The sequence below is a fragment of the Ornithodoros turicata genome, unplaced genomic scaffold, assembly GCF_037126465.1.
Source record: "Ornithodoros turicata isolate Travis unplaced genomic scaffold, ASM3712646v1 Chromosome26, whole genome shotgun sequence".
NCBI classification, from domain to species: domain Eukaryota; kingdom Metazoa; phylum Arthropoda; class Arachnida; order Ixodida; family Argasidae; genus Ornithodoros; species Ornithodoros turicata.
Window position 1 is genome coordinate 375,290 of NW_026999348.1, and position 20,476 is coordinate 395,765.

Consider the following 20,476-nt stretch of genomic DNA (forward strand, 5'->3'; position numbering starts at 1 on the left):
CCACATCTACCAAAATACTAAAAATGAAGTTGAAGTTAAATACAACAAACAATGACAAGACAGAACACTCCCCCCCTGGTGTCCCCACGATACCAGACTATGTATTTAAACCAGTTCAATCATATGTCCGAAAACTACAGTCACTCTTCCGACTACAACATAACTAGATCGGAGACTGGCCGCTCGAAGGTTTTCTTCTTTCCGTCTTTGGCCGTCTGTACTTGAACTTTCCGCACCTTGCCATCTTTTCCTGGGTACACAGCGTTGATTCTTCCCATGTGCCACTCATGGCGTCTGCTTGCCGCGTCCTTCAATAGGACAACGTCGCCGACCGTAAAATTACGTTGGTCGGTTAGCCATTTGCGACGACTTTGGAGGCTGGGCAGGTACTTATTCCTCCATCGGTGCCAGAACGAGTTTGCCAGAGCCTGTACTTGTCTCCACTGCTTGACGTGGAGACTTTTGAACTCTCCTGCTGGTGCCGTTGGTGGTGACGGATTCTGTGTCAAAATCATTGCCGGGATGAGAACTGAGGGACATTCGGGGTCCGACGATACAGGGACTAAGGGTTTGCAGTTTATGATGGCGGTTACTTCTGCTAAGAATGTCGTCAAGACTTCAGAGAATGGTGCAACGGCCTCCTTGAGGAGCATCGCATCAAAGGTTCGGCGAGCCATATCTGTCATTCGCTCCCACGCGCCGCCCACGTGCGAAGAGTGCGGTGTGTTGAATATCCAAGTGCAGTCTTGCTCGTTTAAGAAAGTTTGTACCTTGCGGGATTCGAAGCGAACCGATGATATCTTTAGTTCAGAGCAAGCACTAGCGAAGTTCGTTCCTCAGTCCGAACGGAACTGCTTAACTGGACCTCTACGTGCGATGATTCTTCGCAGGGCTTGAATAAAGCTGGAAGTGTCCATAGATTCTGTCACTTCTATATGCACAGCACGGACGGCTAAGCACGTAAGCAGGACTGCCCACCTCTTCTTGTAAGCTAAACCACCTGTTGTGCGTCGTGAGGCGACCACCCAGGGGCCAAAAACGTCGAGTCCCACGAAAGTGAACGGGGGGGAGTCTGTGTTTAGACGGTCTTCAAGTAGATCTGCCATTTTTTGCTGCTCACACTTGCGTCGAAGCTTACGGCATGTGACACAGCGATCGATCATGGCGCTTATGCATCTTTTTCCGCCGATAATCCAGAAGCCAGCGGCTCTAACAGCCCCTTCCGTGAAGTGCCTTCCCTGATGCTTGACGACCTTTTCATGACTGTGCCGAAGCAGTAGTAAACCCACGTGGTGCCGACCGGGAACAATGAGCGGGTGTTTTTCTTCCTCGTTCAAGTTTGCATTCCGTAAGCGCCCACCAACTCTTAACAGGTCGTCGTTGCCGATGTAAAGATCGAGCTTCCACAGAGAGTGTTTGGTTGAGAAGTGTTTTCGTTAAGGTACGTCCGTGCGAAGCCGAACGATGATCTCTGCGAATTCCTCGTGTTGGACAGGATGACCTTTTTAGCATACGCTAGTTCTTCCGCAGTCAGAGGTTTGTGACAAGTGGGTGATGGGTTGAGAAGCGATCGAGCGATATGTAGGATACTCGCTAAGGCCCTTACAAGTGACGTTCATTACGACAAGCGCTTGAAGCGGTGGGCACCCAGTTGTTGGTTCATCATGAAAGTCGCAGAGACGGAGACTTGTGGCCGTATATGTGGTCCTCAGGGTTCTGGTCAGTCGGGACGTAGTGCCACTGTTCGGGTTTCGTGGGCCTCCTTATTTTGTTGACGCGATTGCTGACAGACGTAGAAGGGCCTCGACTGGTTACAGATGTACCCAAGCGCGACCTTGCTGTCCGTGTAGTACCTGACGTCTTTGATGCGAACATCGATTTCGTTGATCACCAGCTCAGCGATTTCGATGGCAAGCACAGCGGCACATAGCTCCAACCTCGGGATGGTTTGTTCAGGCTGCGGTGCCAGCTTCGCTTTGCCGAACACAAACCCCACGTGAGGCGTCCCCTTGGAATCTGTAACCCTGATGTAGGCCACAGCGGCTATTATCTTCTCTGAAGCGTCGGAGGACACACAGATCTCTCGTCGACGATCATTGGTGGCGGATTCAGCAACGTACCGGCGTGGTATCTCGAGTCGCTGAAGGGCGCGCAGCGAGTCCTTCCATGTTTGCCATTCGTCGTCCAGTACGAGAGGGGCATCACAGTCTATGGCGCATGAAGTTAGCTCCCTAAGCAGGAGTCTGCCCTGTACGGTTACCGGAGCTGTCATTCCCAAAGGGTCGTAAAGGCTGTTCACGGTCGACAGCACGCCCCGCCTTGTGCTCGGAGTGTCCCTTGCAGGCACACCGAAGGTGAATGTATCGGCCCTCAAATTCCAGCTTAGACCGAGACTCCGCTGCATGGGTAAGTTCCCGCCGCTTAGGTCCAAGTTTTTTTAGGTCGTTTGTGTAGTCTTCCGATGGGAAGGCATCCATGACGCCAACCGAATTTGAAGCAATCTTATGGAGGCGTAAGTTGGCACCCATCAACATCTTTTGCGTCCTTTTCAGGGGTTCGATGGCTTCGTTTTCGGTTGACAGAGATATGAGGCCGTTGTCCACGTAAAAGTCTCTTTCGACAAAGCGCCGGACGTCGGCTCCGAATTCCGGCTCTGCTTCTTGTGCGGTTTTTCTCAAACCGTATGTCGCAATGGCTGGAGAACACGTGCTTCCGAAGACGTGCAAGCTCATTCTGTACTCGGTAACTTTGCTGCTGGTATCGTTATCACGGAATCAAAGAAACCGCACGTAGTCCCTGTCCTCTTTACGTTCATGCACAAATGGAATGTTATGCCTCTAGTTCAATGTTGGTGCAGCAGTTTGAGACGATATGCATTTTAGAAACGTTACGATTATGTTGCTCAGACAATCTTTCAGGTGCTACAGTGAGGGAACATTACCGTTAGTGTGACCATTATGGGGAGAATTAACTCAGTCTGTGAGAAACATATTCTGGAAGAGCACTGCGGACGCACTATGGGAGATGGCTATGAACAAAAGGATCGAGACGAGAACAACATAATCTCAAAGAAAATTAATCTGACCGAGAAGTTGAAATTAATTACAATCCATTCTCACGCATATGTGAATGCGCGCTGACCCTCGACATGGCGTTCTTCCGTGGCGTAAGTGCGACCACAGCCCACATCCTCGCGTGGCGTATAGTGGTTCGAATGATCGCCTACCGTGTAAAGACTGGGAGGCAACAGGGGTTCGAATCCTGACTGTGCTGTCAGCGGTTTCCCCAGGGCTTCCCGGTAGGCTTTGCAGACGAATGTCGGTACCATTCCCCTGAAGTCTGCTCAGGAGCAGGACGATTACTGAATATGTGAGCACACTCTGCTCACTTGCACATATATCACCAAGACTATATTCTCCTCCGGTGTTGCTTTTGTTACGTCGCTACACTGTACAATAACTGGTCATTGGCAATGTTGCATTAACATTGCAATATCACAGTTTTTGAGGAGTTGTTTCTGTAATATTGTTGCGAAATAACGAGCAATATCACATCAGCATTGCAATGTCACATTTTTCTAATGTTATCTCAATAGCATTGATGCAGCATAACGAAAGCTGCCATTAGCAACAAAACATCAATATTGCATGGCAATATTGGTGTGATATCACTGCAAAAATTTGTGCTGACTGGGTATGTCTTCTCCCGAAATTTGTTTTGTATTAAGCAAAGATATCTCATTCTGCTTCAAAACAAGAGTTTTTTTTTTCCCCTGGCTTTTTAAACTCTTTTTGAAGAAAGGATTCGCAAGATTCGTGGATTAGAAGAACCTTCCTTGAATTCGGAATCGGATTTGAGAAATTGTGGATTCGTCCCATCTCGACTTTATTCGAACCAAAAATGGTTGTCAGCGGCTTGCGGCTCGTATAGAGGGTGAAATGGCGTCCCCACAAATTCTCATGAAATTTCTTCACGCCGTAAATAATCGTTAATGCCTCTCGCTCAATCTGAGCGTATTCTTCTCGATAGGGGAGAGAGTCTTCGAAGCGCGTACAACCGGGCGCTCCTTTCCATCGATGTTGTGAAAAATGACTGCTCCCAGTCCCTCCGAAGATACGTCAGTTGCGAGAAACAGTAGCTTCGATGGGTCGTAGTGGGCGAGTGACTCAGGCGCAGAAAGTTTACGTTTGACGATCTCCAAGGCTTCGACACATTCAGGTGACCATTTCCAGCGAGTATCCTTCCGGAGAAGCTCGTGAAACGGTGTACAGATATCTGCGAGCCAAGGTATGTACCGGTTGTAGTGCTGTATCATGCCTAACAATGCTCGCAGTTCTGGCACGTTAGTTGGTTCGGGTATATCCAGTATGGCAGAATTTGTTTTCGGTGAGGGCCGAAAACCTCCCTTCGAGACGATCTGCCCCAAGTACTCGACCTCGGTCCCGAAAAACGCTGACTTTTCTTTCTTTAGTGTGAAACCAAAGTCACTGAGGCGCTGGAACACTTTCTCTAGGTTGGACAGATGATGTTCAAACGTAGTGCCGGTGACGATTATGTCGTCCAAATAACATGCTACGTAGTCCAACCCAGCAGTCACTTGCTCCATTACTCTTTGAAAAATAGCAGGTGCCGAAGCTATACCAAAAGGCATCCTATGGAACTGGGACAGACCCTTGTGCGTGTTGACGACGAGCACTTCCTTTGCATCATCGTCCAGCTCCATCTGCATATAAGCTTCGGATAGATCAAGCTTTGAGAAAATAACGCCTCCATTTAGCATGGCAAACAACTCCTCTGGACCAGGAAGATGATATTGAGCGATGTCCATCTGGGGATTCACTGTCACGCAGAAATCTCCACAAACACGTACAGAGCCATTTGGTTTGGGTACGACGACGATGAGCGCAGTCCAAGCGGAAGCTTCAACGGGCGAACTCCATTATTGACTTTGCGCTCCAAATCTTGCTTCACGGCAGTACGGATGGCGAGGGGTATAGGCCGTGAATTGAAGAACTTGGGGTGACTATCCGGCTTGAACTGAAGATGAACCTTTGTCGTAGTGCACCTCCCAAGACCATCTCGGAACACGCCTGGATGCTTCTGGAGCAATGTTTCAGGAATTTTCCCTCGGTCTGCAACAGTGTTGGTGACACCCACGAACATCTTGTTCAGATCAATCATCAGGGCAGAAGTCCACGTCCTCCCTAATATGTTGACTGTGGGCGCTTCCGTGATGATGGCTTCCAACGAAAACAGATGATCCCTCCAACGGACATATAGAAAACTCCTTCCAAGAACTTTGATTGGGTTCTGGTTGAAACAGTGTAGACTATAAGATACGGGTTCAAGTTCTGGACTACCAAGCACGTGGACCGGTTCAGCAACGTTGCCTGTGATCCCGTGTCGCCTTGTAGGGTAACCTTGGTGCCAAGTATCTCACAGGAGTATCGCAAGGAGAACTTCACGTCACCATTATCCACGGAGAATACATTCGATATGGTAACAGTCTGCACTTTTCTTCTTGACGACTTGTTTTTGGACTTTTGCGAAGTGCGTCCTGTGTGCGTACACATGCTGACAATGTGTCCTCGCTTGCCACAGTCGTGATACGATTCCTGGCGAAAACGGCAGTTTGCCTCATCGTTGTTGAAATTCCCACAGCGAAAACATTTTCCTGTAGTTCTAGTTGACTGGGAGACCTTTGCCACTACCAGGGAGCCCATATCACGGGATCCTGCTTCAGCTGCTAGCGAGCTTCCGGCAAGCCGTAAAGCAATCTCAATGGTGAGATTCTTCTCGAGTACAAGCTTCGCTGAATACGCTGATCTCGTATGCCGACTATGAAGGCTGTCAGATGAACAGGCACGTATGTCTGCTTCGGTTTCGTATTCAAAAGTCGCATGTATGGCTCGTAGGCGGTTCAGAAAATCCTTCACGGGCTCGTTTTCTTCCTGTCGAGTCGAGAATAGTTTTGCCCTTTCGAACCTCTTCGGGGCAAAGTGTTCATCTAGTGTCTTGACCACGTCTTCGAATGGAACGTCTGTGACGTCCCTCGGCTGGAGGAGATGGTACAACCGCTTCAAAACGGCCGCATCCAAGGACGAAATGAGTATACCTCTCTTGTCCATAACAGCAGTTACTCGCGCAACTAGCAAAGCGGCTCGGAATTGTATGCAATAAAGCTTTCACTCGTCCCTTTCCGGATCAGAAATTCCAGGCCTCTCAAAACGAAGTACCGTAGAATGCTGGTCGGGCTGATCCTGGTGACCTCCGGCATTTGAACCGGTGGCCATTCTCAGACTCGGCAAAAGAAGAATCGCTCGTCGCCGATTTGTAGTAGTGTACCTAGACTCGCAGAGAGCTAGAGCCACAGAGAACATAACCGTTTATTTCTCGTCCCACGTACGTCTTCATCAGCTTCATCATCTTGCTCGTGCTCAGTCCACTACATTATCTACAGATGATAAGCGCCTTCTGGCACGAGTATTCCTTGACGTGTTTCTTTCGGAGGCCGGGGCTTGTGGTACCCTGTGCCAGTTCGCTGTTCAGTAAACCATTAGTTGAAAGTCAACACCTGTACAGTGTGTCTCTCGTTGTCTTCGTCGTGTTTGCGCGTTTTTCTCACTCATTAATAATTCTCAACTAACCCAACAGCCCTAGCTTCTACGTCTATGGTAACCTGTAACCTGGTCTAGTAATGGCTTAGAACTAACGGTAGAAAGGCGTCACCAGTGAGTTAGAAGAGACTAGCGATGCTCTAGCCTTCATTCTGTAGACACATTGATGATACCTTGCTAGTAGACCAAGTGCTCCTCACGGCTCCCTACAAGATCCTAAGGTTGTGTAAGGCCACTGCACCGGAGAGACAAGTGTAGCAAAAAGTGTGCAAAGAAGCACAGGGATCCATTTGTTCAGTGCATTAACAATGTTGTATGTTTCCCCTTTCGTGTGGCGAAAGTTATGTTGGCGAGACGGGGAGATATTTGAACGATAGGCTCAGGGAACACAACAATAACGTTAGAAACGGGAAGGAAGGATGGCTCGCTCTTCACTGTAAGTCATGCGGCTGCAAACCGACACTTCGACACAGCAAGATGCTAGCAAGATCTATCAACAAGGCCACCCGTGAGATTACCGAGGCAGAAAGATTAGATAAACTCAGCAAGTTGTGCTTCAGTACCCCTTCAGTGAAGCTCTGTCTCATATAGAACTAGGTTTTGTTAGATTTTCTTAGATTTCTCGCCTCTTCCCCGTAAATAAGACGGCGTATATAAGACGGAGCATTGTTTGTCTCATTGTTTGTCTTTGTCCTTTTAGCGCTTTTAACCTGTTTGTATCTTTCGTACAAATCCATGAAAAGGCTAGGCCCGCGGCAGAAGCATTCATTTTGTGCACACATGATGCGGTACTGACATTACCTGTTACGTCGCGTTATCAGTTCCGCACCATTCGACAACAATTCCAACCATTCCGACAAGCTGCCTAACCATTCTGGATGTAAAGTACAACGTCAGGATCGCATACATGGCGGTTCAATTAGATGTAACAACAGCCGTCATTGTTGGGAAGCGCAATGCACAGCAATACGACAAATTATGCTCTCCAAATTATCTTGCCTTAACTCCCCCACAGTCCCGCATAACCTGGGTCGAACATTTCTTGTATAACCGTGAACAAGCAACAACAATAAACAGCACATCAGCGAGTTCGTTCGTACGTTCGGTTCGTTCTGGCCCGTCACCTCTGGGATACCCCAGGACTCAGTGTTTGGGCCCCTACTCTTTATCATTTACATTAGTGATCTTCCATCATGCGTTCACTCCAAATTTCGCCTTTTCGGCGGTGGCTGTGTTGTTAATCGCACAATTATATCTTCGTCCGACCAGTCCTCATTACAGTACAACCTTGATTCTATAGGCGAATAGTGCGGAGTGCTGTGAATAGTGCTGTTTAACGGAGCTGGATCTCATTGAATGTGTATTTGTTTGAATGTGCTTCTCGTGATCCCTTTTGTGGTGCCGCGCAGAGCCGATTGCACGCGAGTGTAAGACGCACCATGATGATGGCTATCAATAAAGGATTCTGGAATGGAATGTCTGGCTGAGCGGACACAACACCTTTCTCCTGTTTTAGCAACGTATTCTATATCTGGTTATACCACCATCCATTCTACATGATATCAATGTTTCGTGCTATATCTAACATCCAAATTATCTTGTAAGGAGCAAGGATCTTGTAGCAGCCCCAGCGGTGCTATCATCATCCTCGTTCATCATCTCGCGCCCGCGTAGCCGCGGAAAATAAATCAGTTGGGCTCTCGCCGTCAAACCAGCCGGTTCTCTTTGTCTCTCCTTGAGTCCCAACAACTGGTGACCCGAACGTTCCGTGACCGAACATTCTAGAACCTTGGCCCGTGCTCCGCCATGCCTCTCGGGGACCCGCAAGCCAGCTCTGCTCCATCCCCGACGTCTTCACTGGCTGCCGTCGCCGTGAAGCTGCCCCCGTATTTCGACCGCAACCCAGCTGTCTGGTTTCTCCAAGCTGAGGCGCAATTTAACTTGGCCGGCATAACCGCACAACAGACCAAGTTTTACCATGTCATTTCTGCCCTCACTCCCTCTGCTGCGAATGAAGTCTACGACATACTGGCAAGTCCTTCCCCTTCTACGCCGTATGACCAGCTAAAGAAGGCTCTTCTCCAGCGAGCGACATTATCAAGCCGCTCACGCCTGCAGCAGCTTCTCTCGACAGAAGAGCTCGGTGATCGCAGGCCCTCTCAATTACTGCGGCGCATGCGACAGCTGCTCGACGATCAATCAGCTTCCGTGGACGATGCCCTTCTGCGTGAGCTCTTTCTTCAGCGACTCCCGCAGAATGTTCAAATGGTCCTGGCCACAGCGGCGGACATGACTCTCGACCAGCTGGCCACTCTTGCTGACGCGGTTGTGGAGGTGGCCAATCCAGCTGTAGCTGCTGTGTTCCCTGCATTGCCCCCTTCGGAACCTGCCCGACCTCAACCGCGCCAGCCCTCGCAGTCCACCATTGACGACCTTTGTCGCGAGTTCCGCTCCCTGGCCGCGCTCATAGCCGCTTCCCACGCGTCAAGACCAGGCACCCATCTCCGCCGGCAAAGGCACGACCGAAGTGGCCGCAGGACAAGACGGTCCTCTTCCACCAACCGTTCCGCCAGACGACAACCAGTTGGCGAACCATTGGTGGCGACCAATGGCCCAGGCTCTTCCCCCAGTCGCCTCTTCTACGTCCGCGAGCAAGCTTCTGCCCGACGTTACCTCATTGACACTGGGGCGGAAGTCAGCGTAATCCCCGCAAGCCGTACAGACCGCCGACAACAATCCTTGTATTCCCTTACTGCAGTGAATGGTTCCCGAATCCCGGTCTATGCCCAGCGGTCGCTCACCCTAAACCTTGGCCTCCGACGCACCTTTCGGTGGATTTTTCTCGTGGCCGACGTAACCCAACCCATTATCGGAGCCGATTTCCTTACCCACCACCATCTCCTCGTCGATATGCGCCGTCGCAAACTCATTGACTCCTCCACCAGCCTCACTGTGTCGGGCATACGTTCGTCCTTGCAATCACTTCGAATTGTCTTCTACCAAGACTCAAGCAACCCCTTCCTCGCCATCTTGAGGGACTTCCCGCAGCTAACTCGCCCCCCTGACTGGACCCAGCCCGTGAAGCACAGCGTGGTTCATCATATCGAGACCACAGGTCCCCCGGTCTTCACTCGTCCCCGCCGTCTTCCGCCGGAGAAGCTGGCCATTGCACGCGCAGAGTTCGACCACATGCTGGAAATGGGAATCATCCGCCCATCCTCCAGCAGCTGGGCGTCGGCGCTGCACATGGTGCCTAAGAAGACCGGCGACTGGCGCCCCTGCGGGGACTACAGAGCCTTAAATCGCGTTACCATCCCCGACCAGTACCCCATCCCCCATGTCCATGACTTCACAGCATCCTTACATGGCGCTACTATATTCTCGAAGCTGGACCTCATACGGGCATACCATCAGATCCCCGTTGCCGAGGCAGACATCCCCAAAACGGCCATAACGACCCCTTTCGGGCTCTTCGAATTTCCACGGATGCCATTTGGCCTTCGTAACGCAGCTTAATCGTTCCAACGATTCATCGATCGTGTCATCCGTGGCCTGCCGAATGTCCATGCCTACATCGACGACATTCTTGTGGCCAGTACAACACCCGAACAGCACGACGCCCACCTGCGCCAGCTATTTTCCCGCCTCACCGATTTCGGCATAATCATCAACGCTAACAAGAGCGAGTTCGGCGTTCCCGAATTGGACTTTCTGGGCCATCATATTTCCTCGGCTGGCATTTCTCCTCTACCATCCAAGATCCAAGCGATCATAGATTTTCCGCAACCCACCAACTTGCAGCAGCTACGGACATTTTTGGGGATGACCAACTTCTACCGCCGCTTCATCCCGCACTGTGCGGAGATATTAAGACCACTCGAATCGTTCCTGTCCATCAAGCGCTCCGCCACCTCGTCTCTGTCCTGGACCGCTGACAGTTCTGCCGCATTCGCCAACATCAAGGAAGCTCTTGCTAACGCCACCATGCTGGTGCACCCGGTACATGGCGCACCAACCGCCCTCATGGTGGACGCTTCCTCCACAGCCGTAGGCGCGGTCCTCCAGCAGAGGATCATGGATTCTGGATCATGGCAGCCCCTGGGATTCTTCTCCCGCAAGTTGCGTCCACCGGAAACGCGCTATAGTACCTTCAGTCGGGAGCTACTCGCAATTTACCTTAGCGTCAAGCACTTCAGACACTTCCTCGAAGGCCGTGCTTTTTCAATTTTTACGGACCACAAACCGCTCTTCTACGCATTCCGTTCTTCCGGAGCCAACTACTGCGGTCGTGAGCAACGACATCTTGCCTTTATCGCAGAGTTCACCTCAGACATCCGCCACATATCCGGCCCCCTCAACCCCGTTGCCGACGCCCTCAGCCGCGTTGACATAGACCTCTCCGCCCTTGCGTCCGCGCCGCCTGCACTTGACCAGCTAGCCGAACTTCAAGCCCAAGACGAAGAACTGAAGTCTCTGCGATCGGCGGCGTCGACAAGCTTGATTCTTGAGGACGTAACCTTCCCCGAAGCTCGTACCCCAATCTGCTGCGACGTTTCCCGTGGCACTCCTCGACCATTCCTGCCCCCTGCAGTACGCCGCTCGGTGTTTGCTCACCTCCATTCTGTGACGCACCCCGGTATCCGGGCCACGCAACAGCTAATTTCTTCCCGTTACGTCTGGCCTGGTATGCGCTGCGACGTCAAGCGCTGGGTTCGCTCCTGTCAAGCTTGCCAGAAGTCCAAAGTCACCCGGCACACAACTTCGATTCCTGGTCGATTCCTTGAACCGGACATCCGTTTCGCGCACATCCATCTCGACCTCGTCGGCCCTCTGCCTCCATCAAACGGATTCCGCTATGTCCTCACGATGATCGACAGGTTCTCTCGATGGCCGGAAGCCACGCCTATTGTTGACATCTCCGCTACTACGGTAGCAGCTGCCTTCGTCCAGACATGGGTCGCCCGGTTCGGCGCGCCTGCTACCATTACAACGGATCGAGGCCGGCAGTTCGAGTCCCGTCTTTTTGCAGAGCTCGCCGCCCTACTGGGCGGACACAAGACCCGTACCACGGCATACCACCCCCAAGCTAACGGAATGGTAGAGCGCCTCCACCGAAGCCTTAAGACTTCCCTCAAGGCCACTACCACATGCCCTTGGACTGAAGCACTACCTCTCATACTCCTGTCGCTACGAACAACCGTCAAGCAGGACCTCCAATGTACCCCTGCTGAACTTGTCTACGGGACCACGCTCCGTATTCCCGGCGCCTTCTTCCCACCTTCTGCCCCGGCCACTCCAGTCGACATAACTTCCTATGTCGACCGACTACGGTCCTGCCTTGCCGACCTCCAGCCCCGTCCCCCCCGATCTAGCACCCGCCCGTCTTACCAGCACCCTCTCCTGCAGACGGCTACCCACGTCTTTGTCAGGCACGACGGTGTGCGCAAGCCCCTCCAGGCCCCATACGACGGACCCTTTCTGGTCGTGTCCCGTAGCCCCAAGCACTTCACCGTCCAGATAGCCAACCGCACGGAAACGGTCTCACTTGACCGGCTCAAACCGGCTTTCCTGGACGACCCAGTCGACGCGCCCCGGCTTCTACCACAGACTGTTGATTCTACTTCTACCACAGACGCCCGCCACGCCCCTCAACGACGTGTCCGCTGGGCCTCTCCGCTACTTCACCTCATCAACCGCTACGCTGAGGGGGGAGCCATGTAGCAGCCCCAGCGGTGCTATCATCATCCTCGTTCATCATCTCGCGCCCGCGTAGCCGCGGAAAATAAATCAGTTGGGCTCTCGCCGTCAAACCAGCCGGTTCTCTTTGTCTCTCCTTGAGTCCCAACAATCTTATCTATCATTTGCAGGCAAGCTAATAGCTCACTCGCATTTCTTCGCCGCAACTTGGTTTAGCACCTACTAACGTCAAACTTGTTTCATACTTGCCTACACTACCGCCATTCGACCAAAACTAAAATACCCATCATCGGTATATGGGACCCTCATCAGACATACTTGACATGCCTCATCGAATCAGTACAAAACATGTGTCCGTTTCATCCTGTCAGATTATTCGATTCCATCAACTGTCACCTTCACGAAACACAACTTAGGTATCTCAAAGTTGTGTGACGGAATATTTTTTTTTTAGATTTGGCCTCTATCACCTTTCGCCGCACGTAGTTCAACATCTTTTCGTTCCATATCTCGGCGCATAGACCATACCTTCAAGGTATCTGTAGCTCCGACCAAAAGGCATCCTTTCCGTTAGCCGAAGTTGAGTGGAACGCCCTTCTCTAGTGCTTTGTTGATATCGTACTACTGATCCTGTCATTTTCTGCAGGCATTTTCATATTCACATACTCTGTCAATACGCAACTTCCTTAACCCTTATTTAACTTTGTATTGTATTTTGTACGAACACCAGCTCCCGTGGCGTAGTGGTTTGGATGACCACTTTCCACGCCGAGACTGGGAGGTGACAAGGGTTCGAATCCTAACACCGGCTCTGCTGTCTGAGGTTTTCCCTGGGTTTTCCGAAGACATTCCAGACGAATGTCGGCACAGTTCCTCCTGAAGTCGGCCCTGGACGCATACTAACCCCCCTGTTCCCCGCTCCTTCCTGCTGTCCTCTTTCGATCTGTCCACGTCTGTACGCGCTCATAGCCACAGTTGCTTCGCGGCGTTAACACGGAATTTAAAAATAAAATATTTTGTATGAACGTTTCTCTAATACACGAGGTTATCTCTCATGTTATATTGTTTACTCAGTGTGAATTATAGTGTATTGATCTGTATACATCCATGTAATAACAACTATGGTCAGTTGGATTTACGAATAATAAATAAGTATTGTTCACGAAAAGCGATCAGATACTCTTGAATTCGCAAGGTAGCGCCACAGAAAGAATTTGTAGACCACTTACCCGAAGTTCTATGCGTATAGCTCGATGTCATGAGTGCAGCACAACACCAGACATCATCCCATGTCTTAAGTGTCTTGCCAAGGTGTCTTCTGCGGGTTGTAATCTTTAGGCTTATCATGCCAGAATTCTGAAAAAAGCCACACAGGAAACATTCAACGTCAGTACTCTTGAATGACCGTGAAAGTGAGGCTAAAATAAAGAAAACAAATATGTATGATGCCATTCTCTTAGCAATTCCTTAGCGGTTCGCTGGTTCTTGTACCTTTCTATGTACTATTACGAAACGCCACGACAAACGCGACTTCCATGTAAAAGGTGAGTTAGATAGAAAATCGGACAAAACAGCGCATATCTGTTACCTGAAAAGTGCGCTGACAATGATCGTCAGAATGAAATCTGTCGCTTATGCTCGCGCATGTTCCAGGGACACTGCACTACACTATCACCCTGTATATACATCCGCTTTAACTTAACGAATAAATAAAAATAACTGTAGTTGAAGGGAAATCAAATAAAAAATAGAAATGCTACTAATTATAGTGAACCGCTAATGCAATGGAACAGTGAAAAGGACAAACGAAACGACAACCGCCAAATCGACAGGTCACGAGAAAGCCTGCGAAATGCTCGCAGCACTAACTGACCTCAAATGGTTTTTAAATTATCAAACGCAAACAAAGAAACAAATTCTATATTCACAATGTACAATGCTTGTGTGTGCAATACAATGTTTATCTTCCTTTTTTTAAAGAGCAGAACGGGCATGAGCCATGCTTTGAATGTACAGGGTGTCCCAGCTAACTGCAAACATATTTTTTTAAATACATATAACACTTTTTCCAAGATAAAATCAATTGCAATATAGCATATGCTGAAGGGCCCTCCCTAGGAGGGCATTAGCAAAGTCCAAAGGCAATGTCTTAATTAACTTTCAATAATTAACTTTTTAATTATAAAAGCTACAAAGTTGTCCCAATCAGAACATCTGTTCCTTTCGGTCACCTGATATCGTAGCCGTTTTCAGAGCAAAAATCCGTTCGATAGATCGCCCGCAAAAAAATTAGTGAAGGAACGCCATTTTTTTCTTTATTTTGTTTATTGCGCATCTTCCCAGACGCGTATTTCCTTCATCCCCAACGTGAGAGGGGAATGGAGTACAGTGCCGCCTCATGTGTCGAAGATGAGCTTTAACTTGCGGAAACAAAACAAAAGCAAATGTATCGGGTGACTCTACCGGAACTGGCCTTATCTTGGGTTGCATTTTCTGTTTCCTTTTGATCTTTTTCCAGGACGCGAGAGGCGATAGTGTGCTCTTTCTCCCTCTCACATTGGGGGTGAAGGAAAGACGCGTCTTCTAAGAAGCGCAATGAACGAAATAAAGAAAAAAAAGGCGTTCCTTCACGAATCTTTTGCGGGCGACCTATCGAACGGATTTTTGTTCTGAAAACGGCTACGATACCAGGTGACCGAAAAGAACAGATGTTCTCATCGGGACAACTTTGTAGCTTTTATAATTAAAAAGTTAATTAATGAAAGTTAATTAAGACATTGCCTTTCGACTTTGCTAATGCCCTCCTAGGGAGTGCCCTTCATCATATGCTATATTGCAATTGATTTCATGTTTAAAAAAGTTTTACATATATTCAAAAAAAATATGTTTGCAGTTAGCTGGGACACCCTGTATGGAATGTGGAACAGAATAGAATATATTGAATCTGGAATCTTGGGAGGCACAGACGACAAAGTACAGAGACGAAGGCTCCACTAGAAACATCCCCTCCTAAGTGCAGTCCGTTCCTCTTTTGTGTTGTCCGTATGTTTCAACGGACACCAACAGACAGATATCGCCAGCTCATTTAGCCCAGTCCATAAGCTCGCGACGAACGCAACGTTCCTCTGCGAAGTCAAGACAAGTATCAGTGAGTCGCCGAATGTCTCAATGACTGCTAAACCTGGACAAGAAATTCATGCTCTCTCAACAAGGCATTCGCAATAGAAAACGCGAAAAACTTAGTGTAATGCTGTTATAATAGTGGCAACGAGGGAAGTACGGACACTACAAGATGAATCAGGCAAGGCTTCCTGAATTCGTCCCAGGCCCAAAATTTCTCTTCGAGGCGAATGATGTGCAGGACGCGGCTAAGGAAATGGCTCTGTTGTTCACTTTTTGCGGCGAACAGACCTACGACAGGGTGCGAGACTCGCTGCATCCGCTCCTTCCGGCTCAAGTTCCGTATGACGACATAATCGAACGCCTGACCAGCCATTTTGAGACAGGTCCTTCTGAACTGCTAGGCCGCTGGCGCTTTCACAAAAGGGTTCAACTTCCTCAAGAGAATATCTCTGAATATGTCGACGCTTTGAGAGCTTTAGCTAAGGACTACAATTTCGGCAATGTTTTCGTTCCATTATCACCACCACTTGCCCCACCCACACGATCGCCTGCCACGGCGCACGGTGATTCCCCAGCGACCCAAACTGCAACAATGACCTCAACGATCGCTTCACCGTCACAAGCAATGGTCTCTCCGGCTCCTACGAGCGCATAGATCCCGGCTTCCCGGCTTTGTATCCCGGCTTCGGCGAGAACAATTTTGCCATTGGAAGTGATGCTACGAGACAGGCTAATCTGTGGTCTATGGGAGGTGCACCTGCAGCAGCGTCTACTCTCCGAAAGGAATATCGCATTCAAAAAGGCGGTTGACACCGCGAAAGCCATGGAATCCACGGTTTCACAACAGGCAAGCATGCGCAGCAGGGAAGAAAACAAAGTGCTTCACACACCAGCAACCAGAGGCCAAACGAAGAACAAGGCCCCTAAGCCTTCCAAAAACTGTTACTGCTGTGACGGTGCGCAGAAAAAAAAAACTGCCCTCACCGAAATGTCACTGTCAGTTCTGCAAGAAATTGGGGCATATTGAAAAAGCATTATTACCGGTATTATAACTTCCCGGTTATTAAGTTAAAGAAAAAATTTAGTACAGCGTAGTAAACCAGCCTCATCCTTCAGCCAAGCTTCGCATCGAACACAACACTGCGCGAGCGCAATCACTTCGTTGTCCTCCTCCTTGTGCACGTATATCTAAGTCTATAACAAATTCAGTTTCAGAATTATTTCAAAGAATAATGCGAACCACGTCAAGCATTTCCCACAAAAAAACGTGCAACAAACGCGCTAATAAACTGGAAAAAGTATTTACCTTCGATGAACGGTGCACAGCCATCCGCACTGCACGTAAGGGCCCACGTGCCCGCATCACAAAAAATTGTAGCCACTCCCACCCATCTAGTGGTCAAGTGTTGCAACCTAGAAACAGATATTGAAGTAAGTAACTATTGCTAGTAATACCTCTGGCGATAACTAAATCATTAATAAAAGCACAACAAAGATTGCCTTTCGCTAGGTAGCAGAAGAGCAGTTTTATTTTTCAGAGCTGTCTGTACAATGTGAGGATGACCCACAGACCCCACTAGAGTAGAGGAGAAGGGGAAGAGACAACAGTAAGAAAGATAATCGTCACGACGTCAAACGATGATGCGAGAGGAGGCTAAACATGCCCATAAACTTTATGTTGTGGATACCCCAGAAAACGCGAGGTTGCCCATGGATGAACGTAGCAGTAGCGCTTTTGTGATGCATGTTTTTCTTGTGTGTGCCCGTCAAAAGTGAGCTGAACGCCGTTAATAACTCCCACTAGAACCGTACATGTACTACTCATCAAAGCCGAAAATATTGCTGTCAAACGTCCCCGCTACGTGCCATTTAGCATCGCCATACGCTTTTGGAACTCACTTATAGCAGCGGTGTGTTGGTTTGATTTTGAAGACTTACAGAATCTCTGGCCATCCTACTCTAGCTTACGACACAGTAAACAGCTCAACTCTTCAATTACACTAACCACGAGGTCTGTCCGGACAAGAATTATTCCTTCATGTGACTACATCATACATCGAGAATTTCTTCAGACATGTGGGTGTATGACCGAATTAATAATCGATAAATTTGCTGTAATCTTATCACCTAAAGCAAAAGCGTGTATTATAATATCGGCACCTACCTCCTTCTTTCATGAAGACAGCCAATCTACTAATACGCGACGAGCGCTTGCCACGGTATCGGCTACGCTACTCATCCGTGCCTTGCAGATGAATCGTTTCGTGCACAGCTTGCTGATACAGTTGATCTTCTTCTTCTTCATCCTCGGGGAAATGGACCACCATTGCTCACGCGCACAGATCGTTCTCTTCACTGCCCATGACCATGGGTCTGGACCCCCAGCAAACACGTATCGTTCACCGATTATCCCATTTTGATCTCAATGCCCACACCCGGATGAGACGATCCATGCGTCGTCCTTGCGAGCACCATCCGTGACTGAAACCTCTTGCTCCCGCACCCATCCACCCGAGAGCAAAATGCGAGCATTTAAATCTTCAGGGCGAGGAGGTAATGCGTAACTGTGGTGACTGTATAAAATTACCTAACCATTTTGGCGTTGATGCGACTGCTACAATAGTATTACAGTTATTTGCTATGTTACCGCAACATTATTACGCAGAAACACATTGAGTTTAGGTCGCAGTGCACATACGTAACCGTCACCGCGGTACAGCGGCCAGCGTCCGCGAGGTTCAAACCAGTTCTGACCGGTGCCGTTGTGATCGTGCTCGTGTGGTGGCTGCCGCCCTTTTCGTCGTCGCCACGCTGGTGGAGGGATGTCAACCAACGGCAAGTGTCGGTTCCTTTAAATCTGTGCTACCTCTATTTTTCTGTGCCGGATAATCAGATTCATCCACTGCGCGTGCCCGACTGTAATTTGAACGATGTGGAGGTCGGATCGCACAGTCCGACGCAACGTCAGTGCTCGCGTGAATGAAAGCCTACTTGCTTTAGCTTGTGCCAGTGAAGGAGGTCCAAATGTCTCGAACACACGTTACAACCGTTCTCCGCAGCCTCCAGAACGTGAGGAGATCGTGCAGAAAAATTTCGGGACGTCTTCAGCCGGCAGGCCTAGTGAGAGCGGAGAGATCGCATTTGAAAGTGCTTTTGAACGCGCTGCTGACTTCTCGTCCCGGGAACAACTAAACGGTGACACTGACGTGGGGGAGACGAGGTGTATAGCAGAAAAGCTGCGCGAATGGAGTGTAAAGTCTTCAGTTACACATCAATCGATCACAAATCTGTTGCGAATACTGCGTTCGCATTCATGTTTGGCGGATCTCCCGGCGTGTGCCAGGACCTTGCTTGAAACTCCAAGAAGCTGTAAAGCGATTTCGGATATTGGATCCGGGAAGTACTGCAATTTGGGTCTCGCCAATAGCCTGAAATACTGCTTGAGAAACGTTGAAGCCCTTTCAGAGACGGTTTCCTTGGCTGTGAATATTGATGGCCTCCCAATTTCAAAAAGTACCCGTGATCAGTTCTGGCCAATTCTCTGTCGAGTCACAAACTGTGGTGACACTCCTCCTTTCCCGGTAGGGGTATATTATGGGACAAGCAAGCCGGAGGATGTCAATCAGTTCCTGGGACCATTTGTGTCTGAATGCGTGGAGATTCTGTCAAGCGGCATTGACATCAGGGGCAGAACACTACCAGTAAAGTTGGAAGCAGTCGTGTGTGATGCCCCTGCAAAGGCATATGTCAGGTGTGTAAAGGGCCACACAGGGTACTACAGTTGTACCAGGTGCTGAGTCGAAGGGGAGTTCAAGAATGGCAGAGTGTGCTTCCCTGGTACAGCAGGAGAGCCAAGAAGTAATAGCAGCTTCCGGGAAAAAACTGATGAATACTACCACACCGGCACAACCGTTCTTGAAGAAATCCCTATAGATTTGGTCAAAGACATTCCTTTGGACTATATGCACTTAGTTTGCCTCGGTGTGACACGGAAACTGCTAGTGCTGTGGTTCAAGGGCAATAAACGTTACAGTCTTGGTAGCGAAGTCAAAGACGAGCTGTCGCTTACGATGATGCAGTTGGAGCCTTATGTTCCTTGTGACTTCAGCAGAAAACCACGAAGCTTGTGCGAGATGGATAGGTATAAAGCAACTGAGTTTAGGCTCCTGTTGCTCTATACTGGTCCTGTGGTACTTGCTGGAACAATCCCAGCCTCGTTTTACCAGAATTTCATGGCTCTGCACGTTGGAATAAGCATCCTAGCAAGTCCACGCTACCACCTGCTGTTTGCACATTACGCAGAAAAATTGCTGCAGCATTTTGTGACTGTGTTTATCGCACTCTATGGCGAAGACTGCGTCTCCCACAATATTCACGGCCTCCTTCATCTCACAGACGACGTCCGACATCACGGTGTACTCGACAGGTGGAGCGCTTTTCCGTTTGAGAACTACATGCAGACTCTCAAAAGGCAGCTCAGAAAGCCGTGTCAGCAACTAGAACAGCTGTATAATCGTTTGTGTGAAGAACGAAGTGCCTTTTCATCTACCATCACAGAGCAAACCTCACAGCGGATCACCCTATCACAAGAGCACAGAAAAGGGCCACTCGCACCTGACTGCCGAGGACCACAATATAAGAAGGTGGAGGTCTCAGGGAGGTTTGTGCTGCGTGTAGGGAAGCGCGATGCTTGCTGTATGTTGACCGATGGAAGTATAATTCAAGTTTCTAACTTTGCATATGCAAAAACATCCGGAGCTCCCCAAGTTGTGGGACGGAAGTTCCTCGATGTTTCTGACTTTTACACACAACCGTGCAAGTCATCCATGATTGGCATCCACCTTGTGTCACTGCTATCAGCTGTCCAGCGATGGCCACTCGAGTGCATCTCATCTAAGTGTTTAAAGCTGCCATTCAGAGGCCAGGCTGTTGTCTTTCCACTCCTTCATATGACTCCCCAGTAGGTGGACAATTGTGCATATTACGTGCTAGTCTCTCGGTGGTGGTAACCGCAGGTAGACCTTATCTCTGCTAAGTCT

At 49.3% G+C, this 20,476-nt stretch overlaps 3 protein-coding genes across 3 annotated transcripts; 1 reads left to right on the forward strand and 2 right to left on the reverse strand.

Moving 5' to 3' along the window:
• Positions 1-1,720: 1,720 nt before the first annotated feature.
• On the reverse strand, positions 1,721-2,404 carry LOC135373596 (uncharacterized). Its single transcript, XM_064606693.1, has one exon. The coding sequence runs from the start codon at positions 2,402-2,404 to the stop codon at positions 1,721-1,723; it is 684 nt and encodes a 227-aa protein (XP_064462763.1).
• A 2,438-nt stretch (positions 2,405-4,842) lies between these two features.
• On the reverse strand, positions 4,843-6,128 carry LOC135373597 (uncharacterized). Its single transcript, XM_064606694.1, has 2 exons — positions 5,361-6,128; positions 4,843-5,310 (listed from the first exon to the last, which is right to left on the reverse strand). The coding sequence occupies exons 1-2, from the start codon at positions 6,126-6,128 to the stop codon at positions 4,843-4,845; spliced, it is 1,236 nt and encodes a 411-aa protein (XP_064462764.1).
• Positions 6,129-8,423: 2,295 nt separating this feature from the next.
• Positions 8,424-10,133, forward strand: LOC135373598 (uncharacterized). Its single transcript, XM_064606695.1, has one exon. The coding sequence runs from the start codon at positions 8,424-8,426 to the stop codon at positions 10,131-10,133; it is 1,710 nt and encodes a 569-aa protein (XP_064462765.1).
• Positions 10,134-20,476: the final 10,343 nt, after the last annotated feature.

Excerpts from the sequence above, each read along its gene's own strand:
- LOC135373596 (XM_064606693.1), bottom strand. The coding sequence starts at position 2,404 with ATGCAGCGGAGTCTCGGTCTAAGCTGGAATTTGAGGGCCGATACATTC.
- LOC135373597 (XM_064606694.1), bottom strand. The coding sequence starts at position 6,128 with ATGGACAAGAGAGGTATACTCATTTCGTCCTTGGATGCGGCCGTTTTG. Across the intron at positions 5,311-5,360 it reads TGAACCGGTCCACGTGCTTG|AACCCAATCAAAGTTCTTGG; the intron begins GTAGTCCAGAAC and ends TGTTTCAACCAG.
- LOC135373598 (XM_064606695.1), top strand. The coding sequence starts at position 8,424 with ATGCCTCTCGGGGACCCGCAAGCCAGCTCTGCTCCATCCCCGACGTCT.